This window comes from Gadus chalcogrammus, chromosome 5, assembly GCF_026213295.1.
Source record: "Gadus chalcogrammus isolate NIFS_2021 chromosome 5, NIFS_Gcha_1.0, whole genome shotgun sequence".
NCBI lineage: Eukaryota > Metazoa > Chordata > Actinopteri > Gadiformes > Gadidae > Gadus > Gadus chalcogrammus.
The window spans coordinates 12,860,784-12,880,632 of record NC_079416.1 but is presented as its reverse complement, the minus strand read 5'-3'; the positions used below and the strand labels follow the sequence as shown (position 1 = coordinate 12,880,632).

At 47.6% G+C, this 19,849-nt stretch overlaps 3 protein-coding genes across 4 annotated transcripts in view; 1 reads left to right on the top strand and 2 right to left on the bottom strand.

Annotated features, from left to right (window-relative positions):
- Positions 1-592: 592 nt before the first annotated feature.
- On the bottom strand, positions 593-4,453 carry fam161b (FAM161 centrosomal protein B). The gene is given in 9 exon segments (XM_056590758.1): positions 593-1,451; positions 1,746-1,845; positions 1,938-2,105; positions 2,203-2,324; positions 2,482-2,819; positions 3,178-3,310; positions 3,313-3,703; positions 3,984-4,232; positions 4,313-4,453. Coding segments are annotated over 8 exon segments (1,566 nt in total). The 5' UTR covers positions 4,208-4,232; positions 4,313-4,453; the 3' UTR covers positions 593-1,361.
- A 416-nt stretch (positions 4,454-4,869) lies between these two features.
- Positions 4,870-15,533, top strand: coq6 (coenzyme Q6 monooxygenase). The gene is made up of 12 exons (XM_056590749.1): positions 4,870-5,253; positions 5,469-5,603; positions 6,330-6,388; positions 8,669-8,795; positions 10,144-10,274; positions 10,742-10,849; positions 11,641-11,703; positions 11,930-12,037; positions 13,199-13,401; positions 13,800-13,915; positions 14,603-14,769; positions 15,423-15,533. The coding sequence occupies exons 1-12, from the start codon at positions 5,070-5,072 to the stop codon at positions 15,450-15,452; spliced, it is 1,431 nt and encodes a 476-aa protein (XP_056446724.1). The 5' UTR covers positions 4,870-5,069; the 3' UTR covers positions 15,453-15,533.
- A 339-nt stretch (positions 15,534-15,872) lies between these two features.
- The window catches only part of entpd5a (ectonucleoside triphosphate diphosphohydrolase 5a), a 12,597-nt gene continuing 8,620 nt past the window's right edge, over positions 15,873-19,849 (bottom strand). For both annotated transcript variants that reach the window (XM_056590747.1, XM_056590748.1), the window contains 4 exons: positions 18,786-18,929; positions 18,623-18,679; positions 17,478-17,593; positions 15,873-17,372 (listed from right to left, as the gene is read on the bottom strand). In XM_056590747.1, the coding sequence (XP_056446722.1) occupies positions 17,289-17,372; positions 17,478-17,593; positions 18,623-18,679; positions 18,786-18,929 (401 nt within the window). In that variant the 3' untranslated portion in view covers positions 15,873-17,288. The remainder of the gene's footprint in view (positions 17,373-17,477; positions 17,594-18,622; positions 18,680-18,785; positions 18,930-19,849) is intronic.

Genomic DNA, 19,849 nt, shown 5'->3' with positions numbered 1-19,849 from the left:
AATTCCAGGAAATTGGCTTCTTAGCAGGAGCTCTACACAGTGGCCACTGTGAAGCCCATTTGATGTGGGTCTGTGGGCCCGAGTTCTGCACTGAAATGCTCTTTGCGATGGCAGAGGCACAGTTGGGGCTGTTTATTTAACTGGCAGCCTGTTTCTAGAAATAGAGAATAGGGAATTTCAACCAAACCGTCTAAAAAGATCTTTATTTCAGATGTTTGTCCTCATTGGACCAGTCCGTTGACAAGGTATTTATTTGATTAGTCATTCGACTCAGCGGTATGGGAAGACCGCAAACTAAATCAGCAATGTACCATTGCATTTCCTATACTGTCAATCAGAACACTATGAGGCCTTATGACGATAAAGACCACTTTTTGGTGGTATCCAGTCATGCATTTAATTGAATTAAAACTTGTATGATAAGGTTGCCAAGCTAAAACTTATATTTAAAACCGCAATGCTTGGTATGTTAACCAGTTAACAAGAAAAATATACAAAAACGCTGATATATATACTCTCTGACTCTCTGAACATACTGTATTTCTTCAGAACATATATCATCTACATTCCAACTAGACAGATAAATGCTTGTAATTATAAAATGTATAACTATAATTTCATCATAAAGTGCCACTCCATTAACATACATGGTTGTGCAGTAATTCCACCACTGAGTGTTCATCCTCCCACAACATTTCTGACCTCTTTTTGGTGACACCAAATGTCCATAATTTAGAGAAGCACATCCCAAACTATGGGATGTCTGGTGCAGTTAGCTCGTCTTGGCATGAATGATTTTAGCAAACCATGTTGTTTTCTCGCAGACACGGCCACAAAACATCCAGGCGGCCTGAGCCCTCATCGGATCATCCCATTACTTCCCCCTTGAATTTCACGCTTCTTTCATCAGTGTCTTCAATTTTCTTCCCTTCGTCTACATTTTCCAACCCTAAAGTCAGACATGTTTGGTTTTCCCAAATGTCTATAGTGTAATTACATCAAACTTTGACTTGGCTTCAGAACGTTGCGTGTTCTTGACCTGTGTCTGTGGGGCCGAGCCGCCGTGTTACGTAATGCAACATTAACATGACCGAGGCACACAGAGGCCTTGGCTGTTCTGGGCCGCTGCTATTCGTGTACTACCCGGACGCTGTGGTACAACATGCTGTTTGATCAGCTGAGGGAAAATGTCCAAGTTTACCCTTTGAAACAAGCGAGCTTCAACCGTTTTTCTGAGGAACGAAAGACATGTGTGCTTGGTGCCGTGCACCTGCTCTGGGCGTCCGGGTCGTGGCTGAGGTCTCGCTCTTCCTCTTCGGGTGCACTTCAGTGTTTAAGTGTCTCTGTCGCTGACATGTTGATCAAGAGGATGCTTCAACAAAACATTCGTTCAAACCGGCTTCTTGAAGCTTCCTCCTGTATGTGCGTTCTACTAGGGCCTTGGCTTGCTTCTGGAAACAATAAAACAACAATTATTACAAAACCATAGATCAAACTATTTACTAATTAACAAATCCACCATTTTATTCCGCTACATGTTGTTAATGAGCAGGTAGGGGTTTGGCATCTTGCAACGTACACCTCAGACTTGGGGATTTGAAACCAGAACCAGAATCCAGCACCTTTCATTATTGAGTAAAACAACTTAACCACCCTACCATTACCACCTGAGACAGTAGTGTACAGTATCAATTCACCTCCCATTGTATGTATATGTAAACCTGTTGAATCCCCAGGTGCTTTACCTGTTTCACCAGCTCAAACAGGTAAGGCCTCTGTGAGACCCGCTCCTTCATGTCCCGTAGTTCCTTTAAGTATTCCTTCCCTCTCTGCTGGTCTGCCTCCCTGTGTATTGCACGACATCAACAACAGATATTCGGCACAACGTTATTTAGTGATGGCTCCTCTGTACTCACTCAGAGCTCTGTCCTACTCACCGGTGTCGCTGGAGCTGCTCCTGGGACATGTCCTTGAGGCTGCTGTGGGGGTCAATGACCTTTGCGCGTACAGTGACCGTCTTCTGCATTGCTTGGGATCTCATCTGGAAAGATCTCATCCAATCGGCACTCTGCCCTTTCCTGCTCTCGTTCATCTCTATTGTTTTTCTGGGGAAGGAAAGCATAAAGATACTGAGAACCATGCAGTGATACTGTAAATATAGCTGCCTTTATACTGTGGCTCAAAGTCAATGCCTACTATTACCTGATGGCCATCCCACGCTTTCTTGTGGCGTCGCTGATGTATGTGGGGAGTATTTCTGTTGATAGCGAGGTTAAGCAGCCAAATGACTTGCTTTTCCTTAAATTACATCCTACTTTGGGTTCCTAAAATATGAGAATACATATTTTTAATAAAGCGTGTTATTTTATCAAACTAATCAGTTTAGGGTTGAGCTGGAAACCAATGCAATGATTTTGGAAATCGTGGGATACGAATCTGCAGATTTTTTTTTTTTTTAAGACAGGCGTGGAGGTTTCGCACCTGTGAGTTAGCCGGCTTTGCCGCGCTCTGCCTCATAGGGAGCGTCGAGGTCCGCAGATGGAAGGGCTGACACTTGGTGGAGTCTCTCATCTCTGCCTTCCTCAGCACCGCCGCCTGGAAGGCCTTGTGTCGGCTGCTGAAGTCAGGGACCTGCTGGCTGATCCGGGGCTGGAAGCTGGGTTTCTCGTCCAGAAAACCCAGCATTTGCTTTTTGGTCTGGTCAGAGCAACGCGGTTTGGAGCTGCTGGTCGGGGCGTTTCTGGTCTTGTTCGGTGCTGTGGAATTCTTAATGTTCCCACCATGAGGGCCGAGGTTGGTCTTTTTGCCTAGCTCTTCATCTATAAATAAAAACAACCTTGTTATAATATAACTATATGGAATCACTGCTTAGGATACGCATGATGCATGGCTCCCATCCCCTTTGCTCGACAGTCTAGACATACTGGATCACTTGCCCTAACCTACTCCTTTATTGTAGCTATAACAAACGGTGTCTCCTTAATGATTAAACAGACATATAAAGCAAATTTGTATTAACAGGGACTATACTACATATTTTTTGGTGAAATCAGCTTTTAAATATTTACGTCTTTCATTTATAACCCAAAACTATAAGTATTATCTTATAATAAACTATTATCTTCTTACTGGAAACCAACAGAATCCAATCAATCAATGACTCCCCTATCCGCTCACTTGTGCCAGGAGGAGAAACGCCCGCCTGTTTTGCCTCTTTGACTGATGCAGCGGTCCCAGCAGCGGCGGTGGATGGGACAGTTTCTGCAAGTCTGACGCTTGACCCAGCGCGACTTGACTCAACATTGCCGTCATCTTCTCTCTCCTCTCTCTCTCCCTCCCCTGGAAGCAGAAGGGCTTCTGGGAGGAGAGGAGGAAGTCCTTCCTCTGGTCCAGGCACTGCTTCCTCCTGGTCTCCCGCTGCTCTGTCATCTGGCGATAGAGCGGCAGAGTCACGTGTCTGGGCACCGGGAGGGCGCGGAACTTCTTCTGGCACTCCGCCTCCCACGCCAGCTCTTTATGCTCGTAAGAGGACTGTGTGACGGACAGGGAGGTCTGATGCGTGGGAGGCGTCCTGCTAGGGGTGGTACCGGTCAGGAAGGTGACCCGGGCCGGGGAGGATAGGGTAGGTCTTCTTAACGGCTGGTTTTCTGGAGGAGTCCCCTTGCCTGAAGCCAGGACAGAGGTGGAACTGGATCTCCTTAGACTGTCACGTGTGTGGGAGAAACAATTGGTTTAATATATGTGTATGGGTGTTTGTGCTTCTAGAGACGGGACACTGATGAGTGACAGGAAAGTGGGTTCAAAAAGAGAGGGAATGACATGTAATATAGGAGCGGAGGCGGAAATGGAACCCAGCCAACAGCACAATTGAGAATGTTCATGTTGTTTGATAAATAAAAAAAAACGGATTCAACATCATTCAAATACACAATAAAAAAATATCACAAGTAACAAAAACACAATGTGTGGCTGTTGCTTGTCACCTTGACGGCCTGAAGATCCCGTTTAAGTTGCGTTCTTCCTCAGACTTGTCCTCCTTGCACGTAGAGAGCAGGGCGTCTCTGTGAATCCTCTTCGCCAGCTCCTCACTCTGCCTCCTCTGTGTCTCCTGGAGCTGCTTCAGGTGGGCTTCCTTCAGGGCCTGCAGCTGCTGCTGGAAGTCCTGATCTGCCTTAAGGCCCTCCACCAGCATGGCCTCCAGCTTCATGGTGGTTATATTCGTATTGGGCATACTAATAGGGAGAAAACATAATGTGGCAATGAAAAATAATAGCTACGAAAATAGGTCAAACATTTGTTCATTGATACATACACAGAAATGAGCACACGAATTGTAAACATTTAGTTGTATTTGCAATATAAGCTTCATTATGAATCTCCACATCAACGCAGTGTCCAGCAGAGATAAACCAAGCAGTCTGGTTACCATGGTGACAGTATCTGCTTCCTCAACATTGCAAATGTGGCAGAGAAAGTTTATCCAACCGAGGCTGGATGTATTACTAGTTTATGTTGCGACCAAACCGTATCTTTAGACCTGCAAATAAAATCAACAACATTTAACCAAGTAATTAATTCAATATCAAAAGCTAAAACAAAAGCATAACGATAGCCAACAAACCTGTGCAACAGATGGGAAACTCTCCAGCGCAATCAACAGTTCACAGATCGTTTCCAGATAAGGAAAGACAGTTATTTCATAAAGGTGTCTGGTATAGGTGGCATTGTACCAATAGTTGGAGTAAGAATAGAAAGAAAAAAAGGCAAAGACCGTAGGACCTGATAAAGGCGTTCTCTCTCAGTATAACTTTAGTGCCATGTGTGGCCAAATAGAGTATTGCAGGAGCAAGATACGCTTTTCTGATTGGATAACAGATACAGGAAGTACTTCTTTGAGCGTCGCAGCACTGCTTATGTCAACACAACATGGCAGAACTATAGAAGGTTACTAGCAGGTATTAATAGGACATATTCAAGGAGAAACGTCCAAAACAGTTGACTAAAACTATCTTTACCTTGGGAATTATTTCAAATGTCGGACACATCTTGAACTACGTATTGAAACCATAATGCACAGCCTAGCAAAAGCGGCTTTGGTCCGAAATAAGTTCATTCAATTACAGCAACTGTCTTCTGTCAGTCGCATCCTCGGTCGTAGAGCAGTGGGTACCGACACCGGAGACAAGGATGAAGTTTATGATGTCGTTATATCCGGAGGAGGAATGGTTGGATCCGCCATGGCATGTTCCTTGGGTGAATGCTGCACTCTATGAATTGTGTTACGTACTAATAATCTATGTGTGTGTTTTTGACTGACTAATACCCACACTTCAGTATGTAATAAAGCAGTACATGGGTTATTATAATATCTACATCTCATTGCCTTTTAATATGACAAAAGAAGACATGCAAAATACTTATTGAACGTCTCATCACTTATGTTTCGATTATCCTCCCCCCACTTCAAGGCATGCAGCCCAATCTAGAGGGGAGAAAGATTTTGCTGCTTGAGGCGGGCAACAAGAAGGTGATGGACAGAGTTCCTGACACCTACAGCACCAGAGTGAGCTCCATCAGCCCCGGTTCTGCCACCCTCCTCAACAGTACGGTATTTTACTGCTTATGAACACAACGTTTATGGGTATATTTGAAAGGTGGTTTGATACCCAGCTGAAAAGTTATTGGTTCAAATCTCAATTTCCGCGGTATTGGTGTCTTTAACTTACCCATACCTGCTCATTTATTTGACCTGCATCTGCAATCACTGACGCTTTGAATTGTATCATGTATCATCATTCATTTATCGGATAAATGACCAGTAAACCTCATATCAATGCAGGGAACATTTTGTTTTTTAAAGTACTTGTTTTATGAGATTTGTGCCTGATATTATAGTTGAGTATTTATGTAGGCTAATTAGTTCCCACCATACAGGCAGGCATCAGTCCCTGTATGGTCACGTAGAATTAGCAGGGAACAGGTGTGGCTGTCATGTGAGTTATGGAGTTATGGTCCTTCCCCATCACCTTGAAAGTTGATATTAAGTTAGATTTATTCCTATTATTCAACTAAGTATGGCAACCTGACCTCTCTCTGGTCATTGGATATTCCAAAATCTGATAAGCATTACCTTAGTAAAAAAACATTTAAACATGTTTGTTTTTGTCTCAGACCTCATCACTACCTTATTTACCAAGTGAATTGTTTCCTATTTGTACGTTGATGGATCTTTTATCAGTCGCTTGCAGTTTTTCTTTTGTCTTAAATATAATGTTAATATGGCTACATAAGATTTGTGTGAAACTAACATGCATGTATTGTACCGACAGGCATTGGAGCGTGGGACCACATCATGAAAATGAGGTGCAAACCGTATCAAAAGATGCAGGTATGTCACTTCTAGGTGTAGACTGCTTCACTTAAAGGCTTTGTTTTTAAAGGTCCCATGACAGGCCACCAGGTGTGGTGTGATTAGTCGTTACAAGCCGTACAAGCCACACCTGGTGGCATGTCATGGGACCTTTAATGAAGAATCAAGTACAGCATAGTATAATCTATCTATATAATCTAATACTCCTTATTTATCATCACGAGGATGTGATGATCTTTCGTGGTCTCAATCAGCTGACACAAGCTACAACATCTTTCACTGTTTATTATTTCCTCAACAGAAGATATAAGCAGTCTTTTGTTGTGGGGATCTTTTGAAGCCATTTAAATATCCAGGGATGGAGCATAATTGAAGTGTTGGAAGGAGGTGCATATCTTAAGTGTGGTGGTGGTGGTTTGATAATAGGTTAGATAACAGTAAAGAGTATTTTGTACATTAGAGCTTAAAGTGCTGCTGATGTCAAGTAAACTGGGTTATTAAACCCAATCTGAATTGAAAGCAACAGTGTCCCTTGTTAATCACTAGTGAGGCTTTATTCATTTTTCTGTTGGATTAGTCTACAAATGCTCAAAATAGTTCAGCACAAGAAAGCTTCCAAAACTAGCCTTTCTTGTGTCCTTTTTTAAGCAGCATTATTTTCCATTTTTCAATGTTATGGTTGCATTCTCCAGGAATATGTTTGCGATTAAAACAACCTCTCAATCAGTTCAGTCGCGTAGTGCTATTCGGCTGAGGTTTTTAATTGTTAATTTACATTGCAAACACATAGCAGGCGGTTTAAACTGGCATGCATGTAATTCTTTTGCTCAAATTGATATTATGCGGCTATGCAAATGGAATCAACATGGCACTCTGAGCCCCAGAGGACAACTCTGGTTATTTAAATAAAAGACTGCACCCTGGCATTGCACGCAGCCCTCTCTCTCATTTAGGCCCGCAGCATTCCGGTGTTTATTTATCCAAATCATGTTTGTTATGAAAAATAAATCTTTTTTGGATTTTGGGACTCCCTCCCCCGGTGCGTCTTCTAATTACGAGGGCTCATGTGAAAGATGGGACGGAGATGAGAGATTATCTGGAGCTCAGACCTATTTTAACAGCTGAGGGCTCAGGATCGCTCCAGGCCCGCTAAGATGTGGCGAGGCCGTACCAATCACTTGACCGCATGGCCTTCTCTCTCCTGGCACAGGATGTCATCATGCAGTGCCGTACGGTGATTATGGTGATATACCTCTCCCATAATTCCTTAGCCCGTACCACCGCCAATTTGGCCCCAGGCTTCCCCATGTTGTGCCGGGCCACTTGGGCACTGGGGGAAATTAAGGGCACTGTGAAATTAAAGTCCTTCCACTCAACACAACCGACCGGCCGCTCCACTTCCAACCGTCCCGCGCGTAGTAAACCCACCGTGAATCGACTCCCACGTGAGAATGAAGATCAGATGTTCGTTGCGTTTATCAGGCCCATGGTTCCAGCACTTTTCCTCCATTGGACCCAGTAACGAGGAATGTGTACCTTCTCCCTGAAGTGATAAATAACGGCAGTTACCAAGTTTTATTTTTCACATGGGGTTTCCGTCACACAAAATGAAGAATTTTGTGGTTTCTGACAATAAATCTTTTTTACCCTCACCACTTATCGCAGGTTGGAAAACCACTGCCATTAGTGGTTTTCTGGAGGGCATATCCCCCCCGCTTTATGGCACGTTGGAAAAAAGGAGTGTGGCACCATATTGCTTCAGAATGATGGGGTCTGTCGCTATAGTTACAGGCCATGGAAGGATTAGTCTTGTACAAACAACCCACAACCGCACACAGACACACACACACAGACACACACGCACATGCACACTCACACACCGGGGCAAATCATTTAGTGTCTTACGGATTGAACTAACATACATTTAAAATGACAACATAATCGTGCCCTCTCTTCGTTTGTGGACACGTATACCATTTTTACCGTAATGTTCACAAATATGTCCTTTATTTTATTTGTGTTTCTGCGAAAAGCATGTCCCAACTCAAACATGGCCACATCAAAATAAAAGCGTCCGCTGCCACAGTGAGGCCTTATAGTGTAGCGCCGGCGACGGGCATCAGAGAGAGATGTTATCCCCGTGCCGGAGGCCGCCTCTCGCCAGCCCCCTAAAGCGGCCTCTTTGATGTGTTCAGTTCAATGAGTCGGTGCTGCTTCAGCCCGTCTATATATAGTGAATAGGGACCGAATATAAGGATAGAGTTGTGGAACCGCAGGGATAATTGGCCTCTCATTTAGGTTTGGGATGCCTGCTCGGATGCCCTGATTACTTTCGATAAGGAGGACCTGCAGGATGAGATGGCATACATCGTGGAGAACGACGTCGTTGTGGCCGCTCTCACCAGGCAGCTGGACAGCCTCCCCGGTAAGGAACGCCCCCTCTCTGCCCCCCAGGCCCCCCAGCACTTGTAATTGAGAGGAGTCCTCCCTTTTGATTTATCCATTAAGGTTTAATGGGCAGAGTCCTGCAGAGAAGCCAACTTCAGCCGCTTCCTCCCATCCTGTCTCCCGAAAGGAAATTTGTTTATTTTATGCTTTTCCCACAAAGTGTCTGTTTTGAAGGGCTGGAGCGGCTCTTGGAGCCTTCTCTGTTTTCACTGCTATTTCAATCAGGCACATCATTTCTTCCTAGCTGTTTCAAAGGGCCTTCGGTGACCTGGCATCCCCACAGGAGCAGCGCACGTGCTGCTGCGGTCTGAGGACTTATTTAAAGACACCATGTGCTTCCCCGCTCTGTCACCTTGGAAGCCCCATCTGTGTGTGTGTGTGTGTGTGTGCATGTGTGTGTGCGTGTGTGTGCGCCACGCTGTATTGTACTTTGAATCAAACCACCTTTTACGCTGTCAGAAACCCAACCCAAAAAGTAAACAAATAATTGCCTCCAAGCCACGTGCTTGACAGTGGAACCGGCATATTTATAAACAGGCATTTGAGAACAGAATCTTTTTTCTGCTGTATTTTCCCCAAACAACAGATGTGCCCGACCGACTGGCCTCACTTTGCGCAAGTCCCGTCGTCGAGCGGGAACACGCAGAGCTCCGCGCTGCGCCAACTAGTCTCCTCCGCTGCTCTCCAAGTCACCCGCTAGCCAGGGTTTGTCCCTCGTGTTCGGGGAACCGGTAGTCGATCTGCGGACAGGCGTCGCTCCAAGACGGCAAGACCCGGGCGTAACCTAGTGCACATAAAAACCCCAAAGGAGCTGGCAGTGTGTGTCGAGTGTGGCTCGGCGTGTTGGTAGATAAACACTATTAGTCCATGCAGTGTGGCAGGCCAAGGTCATTAGGAAGGCCTGCGCTCCGCCAGCGAGGAAAACCAATGGTGTTTTATGGGGCAGTTTATAGATCTTCCACAGCCTATGTTACGGGCCAACGTCTAGCAATCTTTTTCCCTGAGCTCTTTTTAGGTTTTCTTTTTTTCTAGAGGGAAACGAGTAGCAAAGTGTGACCGGGATGTGACACAGAATTATGGTTTCAGAAACCATGATTGGTCACCAGTTGAGCTCCGATGCTTGTGTTTCACACAGAAATCTTCTCGGCACCTGGTTCTATGAACATCCTTTCTGTACCGACCGCGATATATTGTCTCACTTTCTTCTGACAAATGTACTAATTGTAGGTCGCTTTGGATAATAGCGTCTGATTAATGCTCTGAATGTAAATGTATATCTTCTGTTCCCACCGGTTCCCATCTTTGTTTCCTGGTTCTCTCCCCAGACAACGTGAAGGTCAAGTACCGGTCCAGGGTGGTCCAGTACACCTGGCCCACGCCCTACCAGTCCGACGGCGGCGTTCCCTGGGTCCAGGTCACCTTGGCCAGCGGGGAGACCCTCAGCACCAGACTTCTAGTGGGTATAGTAGTGGCACCACTCCAGACTTCTGGTGGGTGGAGTAGCACCCCACCAGACGTCTGGTGGGTGTAGTAGTGGAGTAGCACCACACCAGACTTCTGGTGGGTGTAGTAGTCGAGTAGCACCCCACCAGACGTCTAGTGGGTGTAGTAGTGGAGTAGCACCCCACCAGACGTCTAGTGGGTGTAGTAGTCGAGTAGCACCACACCAGACTTCTGGTGGGTGTAGTAGTGGAGTAGCACCCCACCAGACGTCTGGTGGGTGTAGTAGTGGAGTAGCACCACACCAGACTTCTAGCGCGTGTAGAAGTGGAGTAGCACCCCACCAGACTTCTAGCGGGTGTAGTAGTGGTAGGGTGTAGTAGAAGCACTACGCTGCATTCTGCCTCAGGTCTCCTGCAGGACAGCCCTGGTTGCTGTGTGAGTATGGATCTGTTTGGTCGTGAGCTGATGTTGTTTCCTCAGATCGGGGCGGACGGGCCCAACTCCATGGTGAGACGGGACTCAGGAATACCCACGGTCCGGTGGAACTACGACCAGTCGGCCGTGGTCGCCGTGCTGCACCTATCCGAGGTGAAGCTATGGCGGTGACCCTGTTCAGCACACACATGCAAGCACACGCACACACACACACACGAACGGCGACACGCACACACATACACGCCCACAAACACACACGCACACACATTCACACACCACAATCACAGGGTGTGGTCTTATGGTTAGGTTTTATGGAGAGGGTTTGGTTGGTTTTAGGGTTAAGGTTGGGTTTTAGGGTTTGGGTTCCTGAAAAATGACCCCAGGAGGACCTTGGATGGGGAACAGCCCCCCCCAAACACACACACACACACACACACACACTCACACATGTGCATACACGCACACACACACGCGCATTCACATGCATGCATACACACACGCATACACACACACACAAACGTATACCAACACGCATAAACAAACACACACACGGGTATGCGCGCGCGCGCACACACACACACACACACACACACACACACACACACCACACACACACACACACACACACACACAACACACACACACACACACACACACACACACACACACACACACACACACACACACACACACACTAAAACAAGACAAATTGCTCCTCTCGTCCGTGTGTATTTTGATTGCAGGAGGACAATCACACAAGCTGTAATTTGGGACGCAGCGATTCCGCTCCCCGCGCACTATTCCTCCATCCCGCAGAGAACAATGTAGCACAGCCTAGCAGGCAGACGCTCCTCCCTGGAGCCACAGGAGTATTCACGTCAGCCCATCACGGCGTGTAATTACTCACCGTCGTGTTCTCGTTCTGTTTGGTCCCGGTCCTCCAGCCCACAGAGAACAATGTGGCGTGGCAGAGGTTCCTCCCCACCGGACCCATCGCCATGTTACCGGTAAAACCCCCAACCCCAGCCCCCAGAATAACATCCCTGTTCAACAAGGGCAGCCGTTGTTGTGTCCTTGTGGGAGGGGGTGTGTGATCGTGACTCGTGTGTGTGTGTGTGTGTGTGTGTGTGTGTGTGTGTGTGTGTGTGTGTGGTGTGTGTGTGTGTGTGTGTGTGTGTGTGTGTGTGTGTGTGTGTGTGTGTGTGTGTGTGTGTGTGTGTGTGTGTTTTTCAGCTGTCGGACACGCAGAGCTCCCTGGTGTGGTCCACCAGCCACCGGCAGGCCGAGGATCTTCTGGCGCTGGATGACGAGAGCTTCGTGGACGCCGTCAACTCTGCCTTTGTAAGGAACCTGGAGTCTGCTCTCCTCAGGGATGGGTGGGGAGGTACTCCATGGAGAGGAGATGGAGAAGGACTCGTAGCAAACTCCGATAGACGGAATGAATGGGAGGTTGTTTTTTTTCGTTTTTTTAAAGGGATCAAATTAACGGTAGGGATCTTCATAATTCAGATTGAATTAATTTCCTGTCTGGGATTAACGAAGCACATCTTATTTTATTAAACCTCAAACCTCAGCCCCAGACATACGAAAAAATTTGGTGATGTCATATATCCTTTCTTTTATACATGCACTGTCATTTGTTTTATGCAGCCGTCCCTTTTGTTCAAAGTCCTGCAAACTACGGAGTGTCTCGCATGCAAAACCCACTGACACGGGGCAAGTCACCAAAGCTTCCTTCTCCATTGGCCTTATTCACTGTGTGAAGCGGAACAGTGAGGACATGTCATTTTGAACTAAGCAGTAAAAAGTCACACGGCCCACCACATTTAAGACTGGTGGAAAGTCACGGTCTGACGATACAAATTTATATTCACCAAATGTACCTCATAATACGACCCATAAAACCAATATATCGTTTTAACTAGAACCGTGTACGGTTTCTCGGTTTCTCCCCCTCAAAACACAATGCTGATGTGTTGTTCTCAAACAATACGGTGTACCTTACGCTTTCGTCCTACGTTGGGGAGAAACTCCTTCTTTTCCCAAGCAGGCTATTTTTACGGGCCCTGCCAGCGGACGGGGTCAGCTGGGCTGAGTCACGCTCGGTCTTGGGCCTGGGCAGCTAATTAAACCTGTGGCTGGCCAGTGTCGACCATTACTGCATGGAATGTTTTCAAACGGAGCTAATTCAACTGCACGGCCCGGCCAGCGTCTTCTTTTAATTAGCGCTGCTGCCCGGCCACTGCCAAACCATACGGAGGGGAAAGGAAAAGTGCTCGGGAGAGAGAACAATCTCTATAGTTGGTTCTTGTGTCCTGTAACTCAACTCAGCTACTCAGTCACATGTCTCTCTCTGTCTCCATCTCTACCCCTATCCCTCTCTCTGTCCCTCTCCCTCACTCTCTCTCCACCTGCGTCTCTCTCTCTCCCCCTCTCGCTCCCCCTCACTCTCTCCCCCTACATCTCCTACATCTGTCCATCCTTGTGACCCTCCATCCCCAGTGGAGTAACGAGAACCAGTCGGAGCTGGTGGAGACGGCCGGCTCTCTGTTCCGCAACGCCCTGTCGGCGCTGATGCCATCTGCCGGCTCGCCGCGCCAGCTCCCCCCTAGCGTGGCGGGGATCGGACCCAAGAGCCGGCTCTCGTTCCCCCTGGGCGTGGGTCACGCCGCCGAGTACATCAGGCACCGGGTGGCCCTCATCGGTTGAGCTGGGTGGTGCGGCTCGACTGTTTAATCTGGTTTTTTTCCTGTATGTTAACAGCAGCCCTTACCCGGCTCTTTAAAGGCTCTCGCTGGGAGTAAATGATAGCCGACTCTAGCAGAAACTGTCATCCGAAGCAGTTTCGGCGTGCGGCCGAGAAAAATCAAAGCATGCAATCCAAAAAATCGGAGCGACTGCAAATCTACTGCCAAGTTTTGACCAACTTCCTAAATAGACAAATGGACAGCGTGCAGACGAGCTATAGGAATATGACAGATGAGGTTAGAATATCTGTTTTTGATTGGATTCCCGAGCTCGGTCACAGTCCAACTTTAATGTAATAATTCTCGTGTTCCATCATTTCTCCGTGTCCCGCTGCGGGTTTTGTCGTGTGTTGCAGGGACGCGGCACACCGCGTGCACCCCCTGGCGGGACAGGGCGCCAACCTGGGCTTTGGGGACGTGGCGCTGCTGTCGCAGGTCCTGGGCAGCGCAGCATTCGACGGGAAGGACCTGGGTCAGTGAGCGCTGTAAACAGTTGACTGGGCTGCAGGCGGAGCCGCTGCGGCCGGAGCCAGGAGAGCTGGCCTCAGCCGGAGCCCCGAGTGCACAGGGTTGAGGCTGGTTCAAACAAAGTGTGTGTGTGTGTGTGTGTGTGTGTGTGTGTGTGTGTGTGTGTGTGTGTGTGTGTGTGTGTGTGTGTGTGTGTGTGTGTGTGTGTGTGTGTGTGTGTGTGTGTGTGTGTGTGTGGCCAAGTGCTCTGCGGCCTAGAGCTTCAAAGCACATACAAACCCGCTTGTTCCAGGGAAACGTACAGAAAAAACATCTGTAAAATGTACAGGACATCTGTAAATGCATTGATTGATGTCCTTATCCTACTAACGAATCCAAGCATAATGGGCGCAATGTGCCTCAGTAGGCAGAGCGGGTTGGCTGGTAACCAGAAGGTTGCCAGTTCAATCCCCGGCCCCTCCTAGCTGGGTGTCGAGGAATCCCTGAGCAAGACACCTAACCCTGACTGCCCCCGGGCGAGCTGGCTGTCGCCTTGCGTGGTTGTCACCGCCGTCGGTGTTTGAATGTGTGCATGAATGGGTGAATGTGGGTGAATATTTTAAAGTGCTTTGAGTGGCCACCGGTTAGAAAAGCATTATACAAATGCAGTCCATTTCCCATTGAATGCTGATCTCGTCCGTCTCCCCTCCAGGAGCGATGCAGCACCTGCTGGAGTACGAGACGGAGCGCCAGCGCCACAACCTGCCCATGATGGCCGCCATCGACCTGATGAAGCGCCTGTACTCCACCAACGCCGCTCCGGCCGTCCTCCTGCGTACCTTCGGCCTGCAGGCCACCAACATGCTGCCACCACTTAAAGTGAGCCCTGTTCCTCCCCCCCCTTCCTCCCCTTGTCGTCGCCATGCTGACTTCAAGAGCAAGGCGCCCGGCCCTCTCATCATGTTCCTCGTCCGCAAAAGTGCACCCCTAGGCACCAGCATCGGCCACCTGTCAAACGCATCGGCCACCTTCTACCCCCCCCCCCCCCCCCCCCCCACCAGTGATACCCCTCCCTGCTCCCACTAGCGGCCCTGATTACATGGAGCTTAGTTCAGCGACATCTATAATTTCCAAGGGCTCCGAACCTACTACTACGGTGTCTATGTTTAGCCCCCAAATTTGGTGTTAGCGAAAGGTTGTGGGTGGGGTTGTGCAGGGCTGGCCCTCGGGGCAGTGGACAGTGGTGTTGGCTCGTATTTTCACACCCCTTTTATTACCGACCACTCCATGTGAAATGGCTTCGTTCCCTGCGAAGTGATGCAGAGCAAAAGGACTTTGATTGGTCCGGAGGCGATTCGCTGGCAGGTTGATCGTGTAGCAGCCCAACCTTGGATAGTTTTCACTAGATAAAGTCACTCCAAAGAAACTGTGGTTTAACTGTACACTGACAGGGAGCTAGTGTGAACGCGTTGCGGATATGCTTGTTAACGTGAATGGCTGTTGATTGCTTTTGTTTGTTTTTCTCGTTATAGGAGCAGATCATTTCTTTTGCAAGCAAGTGAAGAACGACTGCCAGACTCCCAGTGGACTTTGCTCTTTGCGAGTGGAATGTAAAGGTGTAAATAAAATGTTATTTTACTCACAAACTGAGCCTGTCTTACTTCAGGGGCGCAGAGGTGAATAGGGATTTATTGTCCTGTATTGTCCTACTATTAAAGTAGTAATCAATGTGAGATTAAATGAATATCATACGTTATTGTAATAGCAATATTAACAGTACACCATTATTCAATTCATAACCATAGGAGGCCTCCTCTTCACACCGTCAGGTGAATATGATTCAGTCCAACATTTGTTGAGTTTAATGCACAATCTGAAGTATGATCGTGTTATATTAGCCAGGGTAAACCCAAAAACTTCTTCATAAGCATAAAGTTGACAAGAAATAAGTAGGGATTTACACAATGCACATTTGAGTGTTTTTATTAAAACATATATTTATAGTATACAAATAGTTCACTGATGTACACACACATTTAGATGTTCCATGGACACACACACACACACACACACACACACACACACATACAGAATGTACATAGGTCTGTCATCAGGTGATTCATCTGATTAACAAGAGGGCATTTCTGAGCAACATTTGGAATGTAAAAGCATTTAAGTAAAAGTGTTTCACAAATACAATTTTACATGGTATTTACAACAGTAGTTATTGAACGTTTGGAATATTGGAAAAAAAGGCACGGTTTGGGGAGCAGTTACAGACATATTTGGAGTTATATGAAGCACAAGTACACTTATTAAAATACTGTATAATTAGATCATCTTTCCTTTTTAAATATTTGTACAATTCACAAGAAAAAAAGAGCTAACAAATTGCTCTTACTGGCTGTGACAAATATGGCGCTGGGCAGATAGAGTTTGAACAATAAGTTTTGTCTGTAGATGTTTGTATAAAACAAGTCATCGCTTCAAGCCTATAATATCGTTATAGACTGACGGTAACTGCAACTTAGCCATGCTTAGGAACTATTCAACTGCAGACCTTGCAAGTATACGCGGCTAAACTACAGGCATTTACATCCCACACACTCCACCACATTTGGCCATCATGCAGCACACACTTTTGCGAGAATTAACTCTCCTACTCAATTTCCTAGTTCCCCTGAGTCATGGCAAATGCAATGCTCCTTAGATAACTATGTACAAGCCTGGTGAAAGACACCCATGCAGCAACAGTATCTGCCATTAAAGTGTGCAAAAAGGTTGAGGCTAACTGTTATATTTTGAATCAGATTGTCGCGCTCCTGCATCGTCTAATGTCAACCAAATCTGTCCTGTCGAATAATTTATATGTTAGCTCAAAATGTAAATAACAATGAAAGGAGTTCTAAGTATCTGGAAAACAACCTATTATCGCAATCCAATCCCACTGCGTTAAACAGCGTGCACCAGGACCAGTGAAGTACCTGTAATTCCCTAAATACCATGACTCCATAAGTAGCTTTGTAGGAACTCTCCACTCACACTTAAAGCTGGGTGTATACAACAGCAATTCCAAGAACAGACACCCATAAGGTAGCAAAAAATGTGAACGCCTTTGCTTACAAAAATAAAAACAGCCCACCACTTGGACGTGGGGGCTGAACATACAGTAGAAAAGAATGGCCATATCAAAAATAAGTGTTTTGTAGTTTTCCCCCAAAGTGATTTCAGGGTTGCTGAGGTTAAAGAGAGATTGTGATAGATGGGACAGAATTCTTCCCTAGGCTCAGGTCTGTCTGTGGTGTCCAGGGAGAGACGCCCTGCCGCGTGCCGTCCCTCGTCGTCCACCGTCGCGGCGGCGGTATGTCCGCGGCGGCATCTGCGCGCGTGTCTCCGTCCTAGTGGATGTTGAGGTTACGGAAGTGGTCGAAGGTCGCGCCCAGCGCCCAGCTCGTCTCCACGTTGTTCACCTTCTTGGCCAGCTGTGGACCAGAGCACGAGAGTGAATATTTTGTCCCACCACTGTTTCCCTCCGTTCCATGTGGAGGTTAAAGCCGGTGTTGACCCGGGCTCTCGCTGCCTCTTACCTGCAGCACGGTGTTGTCCTTGAAGCCGAAGCCCTCCTTCAGCAGGCAGGTGATGTAGGTCATGTCCATGCAGAGGAAGGGGCTGATGGCACGGAACTTGGTCATCTGGTTGCACACTGTGAGCACAAGCAAGTCATACGCTGTCACACACCGGATGACGTTCACACACACACACACACACACACCTCTTTGGCAGAACAGCGATGTGAACAGTGTGTGATGCACAAACACTCGCAAGAAGTCATGCGTCTCGAGGTGTTTATAATATTAAAACCACGTTTTCTATCCCGCGTGCGACATAGCTGCAGGAGGTCAACGTCTGTGTTTTGTTTTGGTTTCAGGGGTTTTCTCGTGGCTTCCCGGGGCAGAAAGGAGCCCGGGTGGCTGAGTCGGGGGCTAGTGTGTGTGTGGGTTTGTGGGCGGGCAGCAGGGTGCCAGGTAGCTGCCTGCGGGTCAGTGAGAGGCTGTGGGTGGGCGGCGGCGCTCAACAGACTCGGTGTGTCTCGGTAGGTGTTAACCCGCGGCTGGTGCCTGGCTGTCAGGTGCCGTCCTGCCTTGGCCGGAGCCGACAGACGTCCCGGCCCCGCGGCTCTGCCAGGCCGGTCCACGCCGGGTCATGTGACTAAAGAGTTGTTGTTGCCATGTAGAAGCACTTGCGTAACAAAAATAACTAAATGGTCTTGTGCCTAGCATTGATACTTCTAACCTCTGCAGATGCTGAGTGTGGAATTATGAAATTGAAGCCTGAATGTTAAATGTCAATGTTTTGACATTAGAATGTTGTGTGTGTGTGTGTGGTGTGTATGTGTGTGAGTGAGTGAATGTGTGAGTGTGTGTTGAGTTTCCATCGGTGAATCGCTTGTGAATTTTCTGATATCTCCAAACCCTGTGCATAAGAATGCCAGGACAATGTGGGCTTGCGTGTTTTTCTAAAGAGCCGTTGGGTGAAACACACACTTATCCTGAGAGTCAGTACCAGTGTGCGTGTTTGCCCCAAAGAGTTTGTTGTTACGAGACAGACAAAGGTAAACAAAGTCTCCAAGATAGTCTTTTGTCGGGCATATAAACAAACTGTGTGCCCGGAAGGTTGGTTCTGTACATCTTGAATCAAGCCCTCTTTGTACGGCCGGGAGAAAACATCTCACCTTCTTTGGCTCTCTTCTTGAAGTCCCTCACTTCAACCATACCGCCACGACTGCCATCTGTCGGAAGGTGGAAAGAAACACATAAACACCTTCTCTCTGCAGTGAGCGGTCACTTTACAAACAGAAGTGTGGCGCCCGGAATGAGAGGGTTCTCCTCGCTCACCGATGAGGCCGGACTCCACGGCTCGGTCAAAGTAGTAGGAGAAGGCGTAGAAGACGCTGCTCCCCTTCAGCTCGAAGGGCTGGTGCACGATGCCCTTGATGACTTTCATCACCTCGTGGTAGCAGAGCTTGTAGCCTGCGTAGCCTGGAGGAAGAAGAAGAAGATGGATGGTTGGTTGCAGTGGGGGTTGTACATTTACATTTTACATTAAGGGCATTTAGCAGACGCTTTTATCCAAAGCGACTTACAATAAGAACATTTGTCATAAGAAGTGCAACAATATATTGCTGTCGGTACAGTAAGGATGTTCATAGAACATGCAGTGCAAGTACAACAATCGCTAGGCTAACCAATTCCCCGTGTTACAGCAATGATAGCAGCTACTGCCGTTGCTACACAGTTAAGTACTATAATACAATACAACACAATACAATACAATGTACAATGGTGGCCAGAAGGGGGAGGGTGGCTATGCAGAGTCGAGGTGGACTCTATAGTCAACAATAACGTTCTGCATCGTGGGGAACCGTAAACACAGGATTGCGGGCGAGTGATGGCACGTGCACGGGGGGGTTGAGTGTGCACGGGGGCGATGGCGCGCACGTGCGTACACGACGGCCGGCCGGTCGGAAAGCGCCCCCGTCTGAGGTCCCACGGAAAAGGGGGTTCAGGACGGGGACGTGCTGGTTTAGTTTAACAAGGGAAGCCCCGGAACGACCACTTTCACACAGACCCAGGGGACGGGCTGGAGAAACCATGTGCTGACACTAAACACGGCCTCTAGGCCTGTCTATTTTTACCACATAATTGTGAGTGGTCAGGATGAAGCCGCTTGTTACCCTGAAGCATATCAGCTGGGGGGTTTGAGAGCTGTCGCTCCCGGGCTACTCGACTGTGGTAATGGGAGTCTCGCATTCTTTCCCTTTCTCTTAAACACAATGCAGGCTGCAGCGTAATTGTTTAAGAGGGAGGACGGGGTGAGAGGATGACAACACGGGTTTGGCGCCAGGGATCCCACGGAGTGTTATGGGAACATTTCCTTCACTGTGGTTTACTGTAGTCTA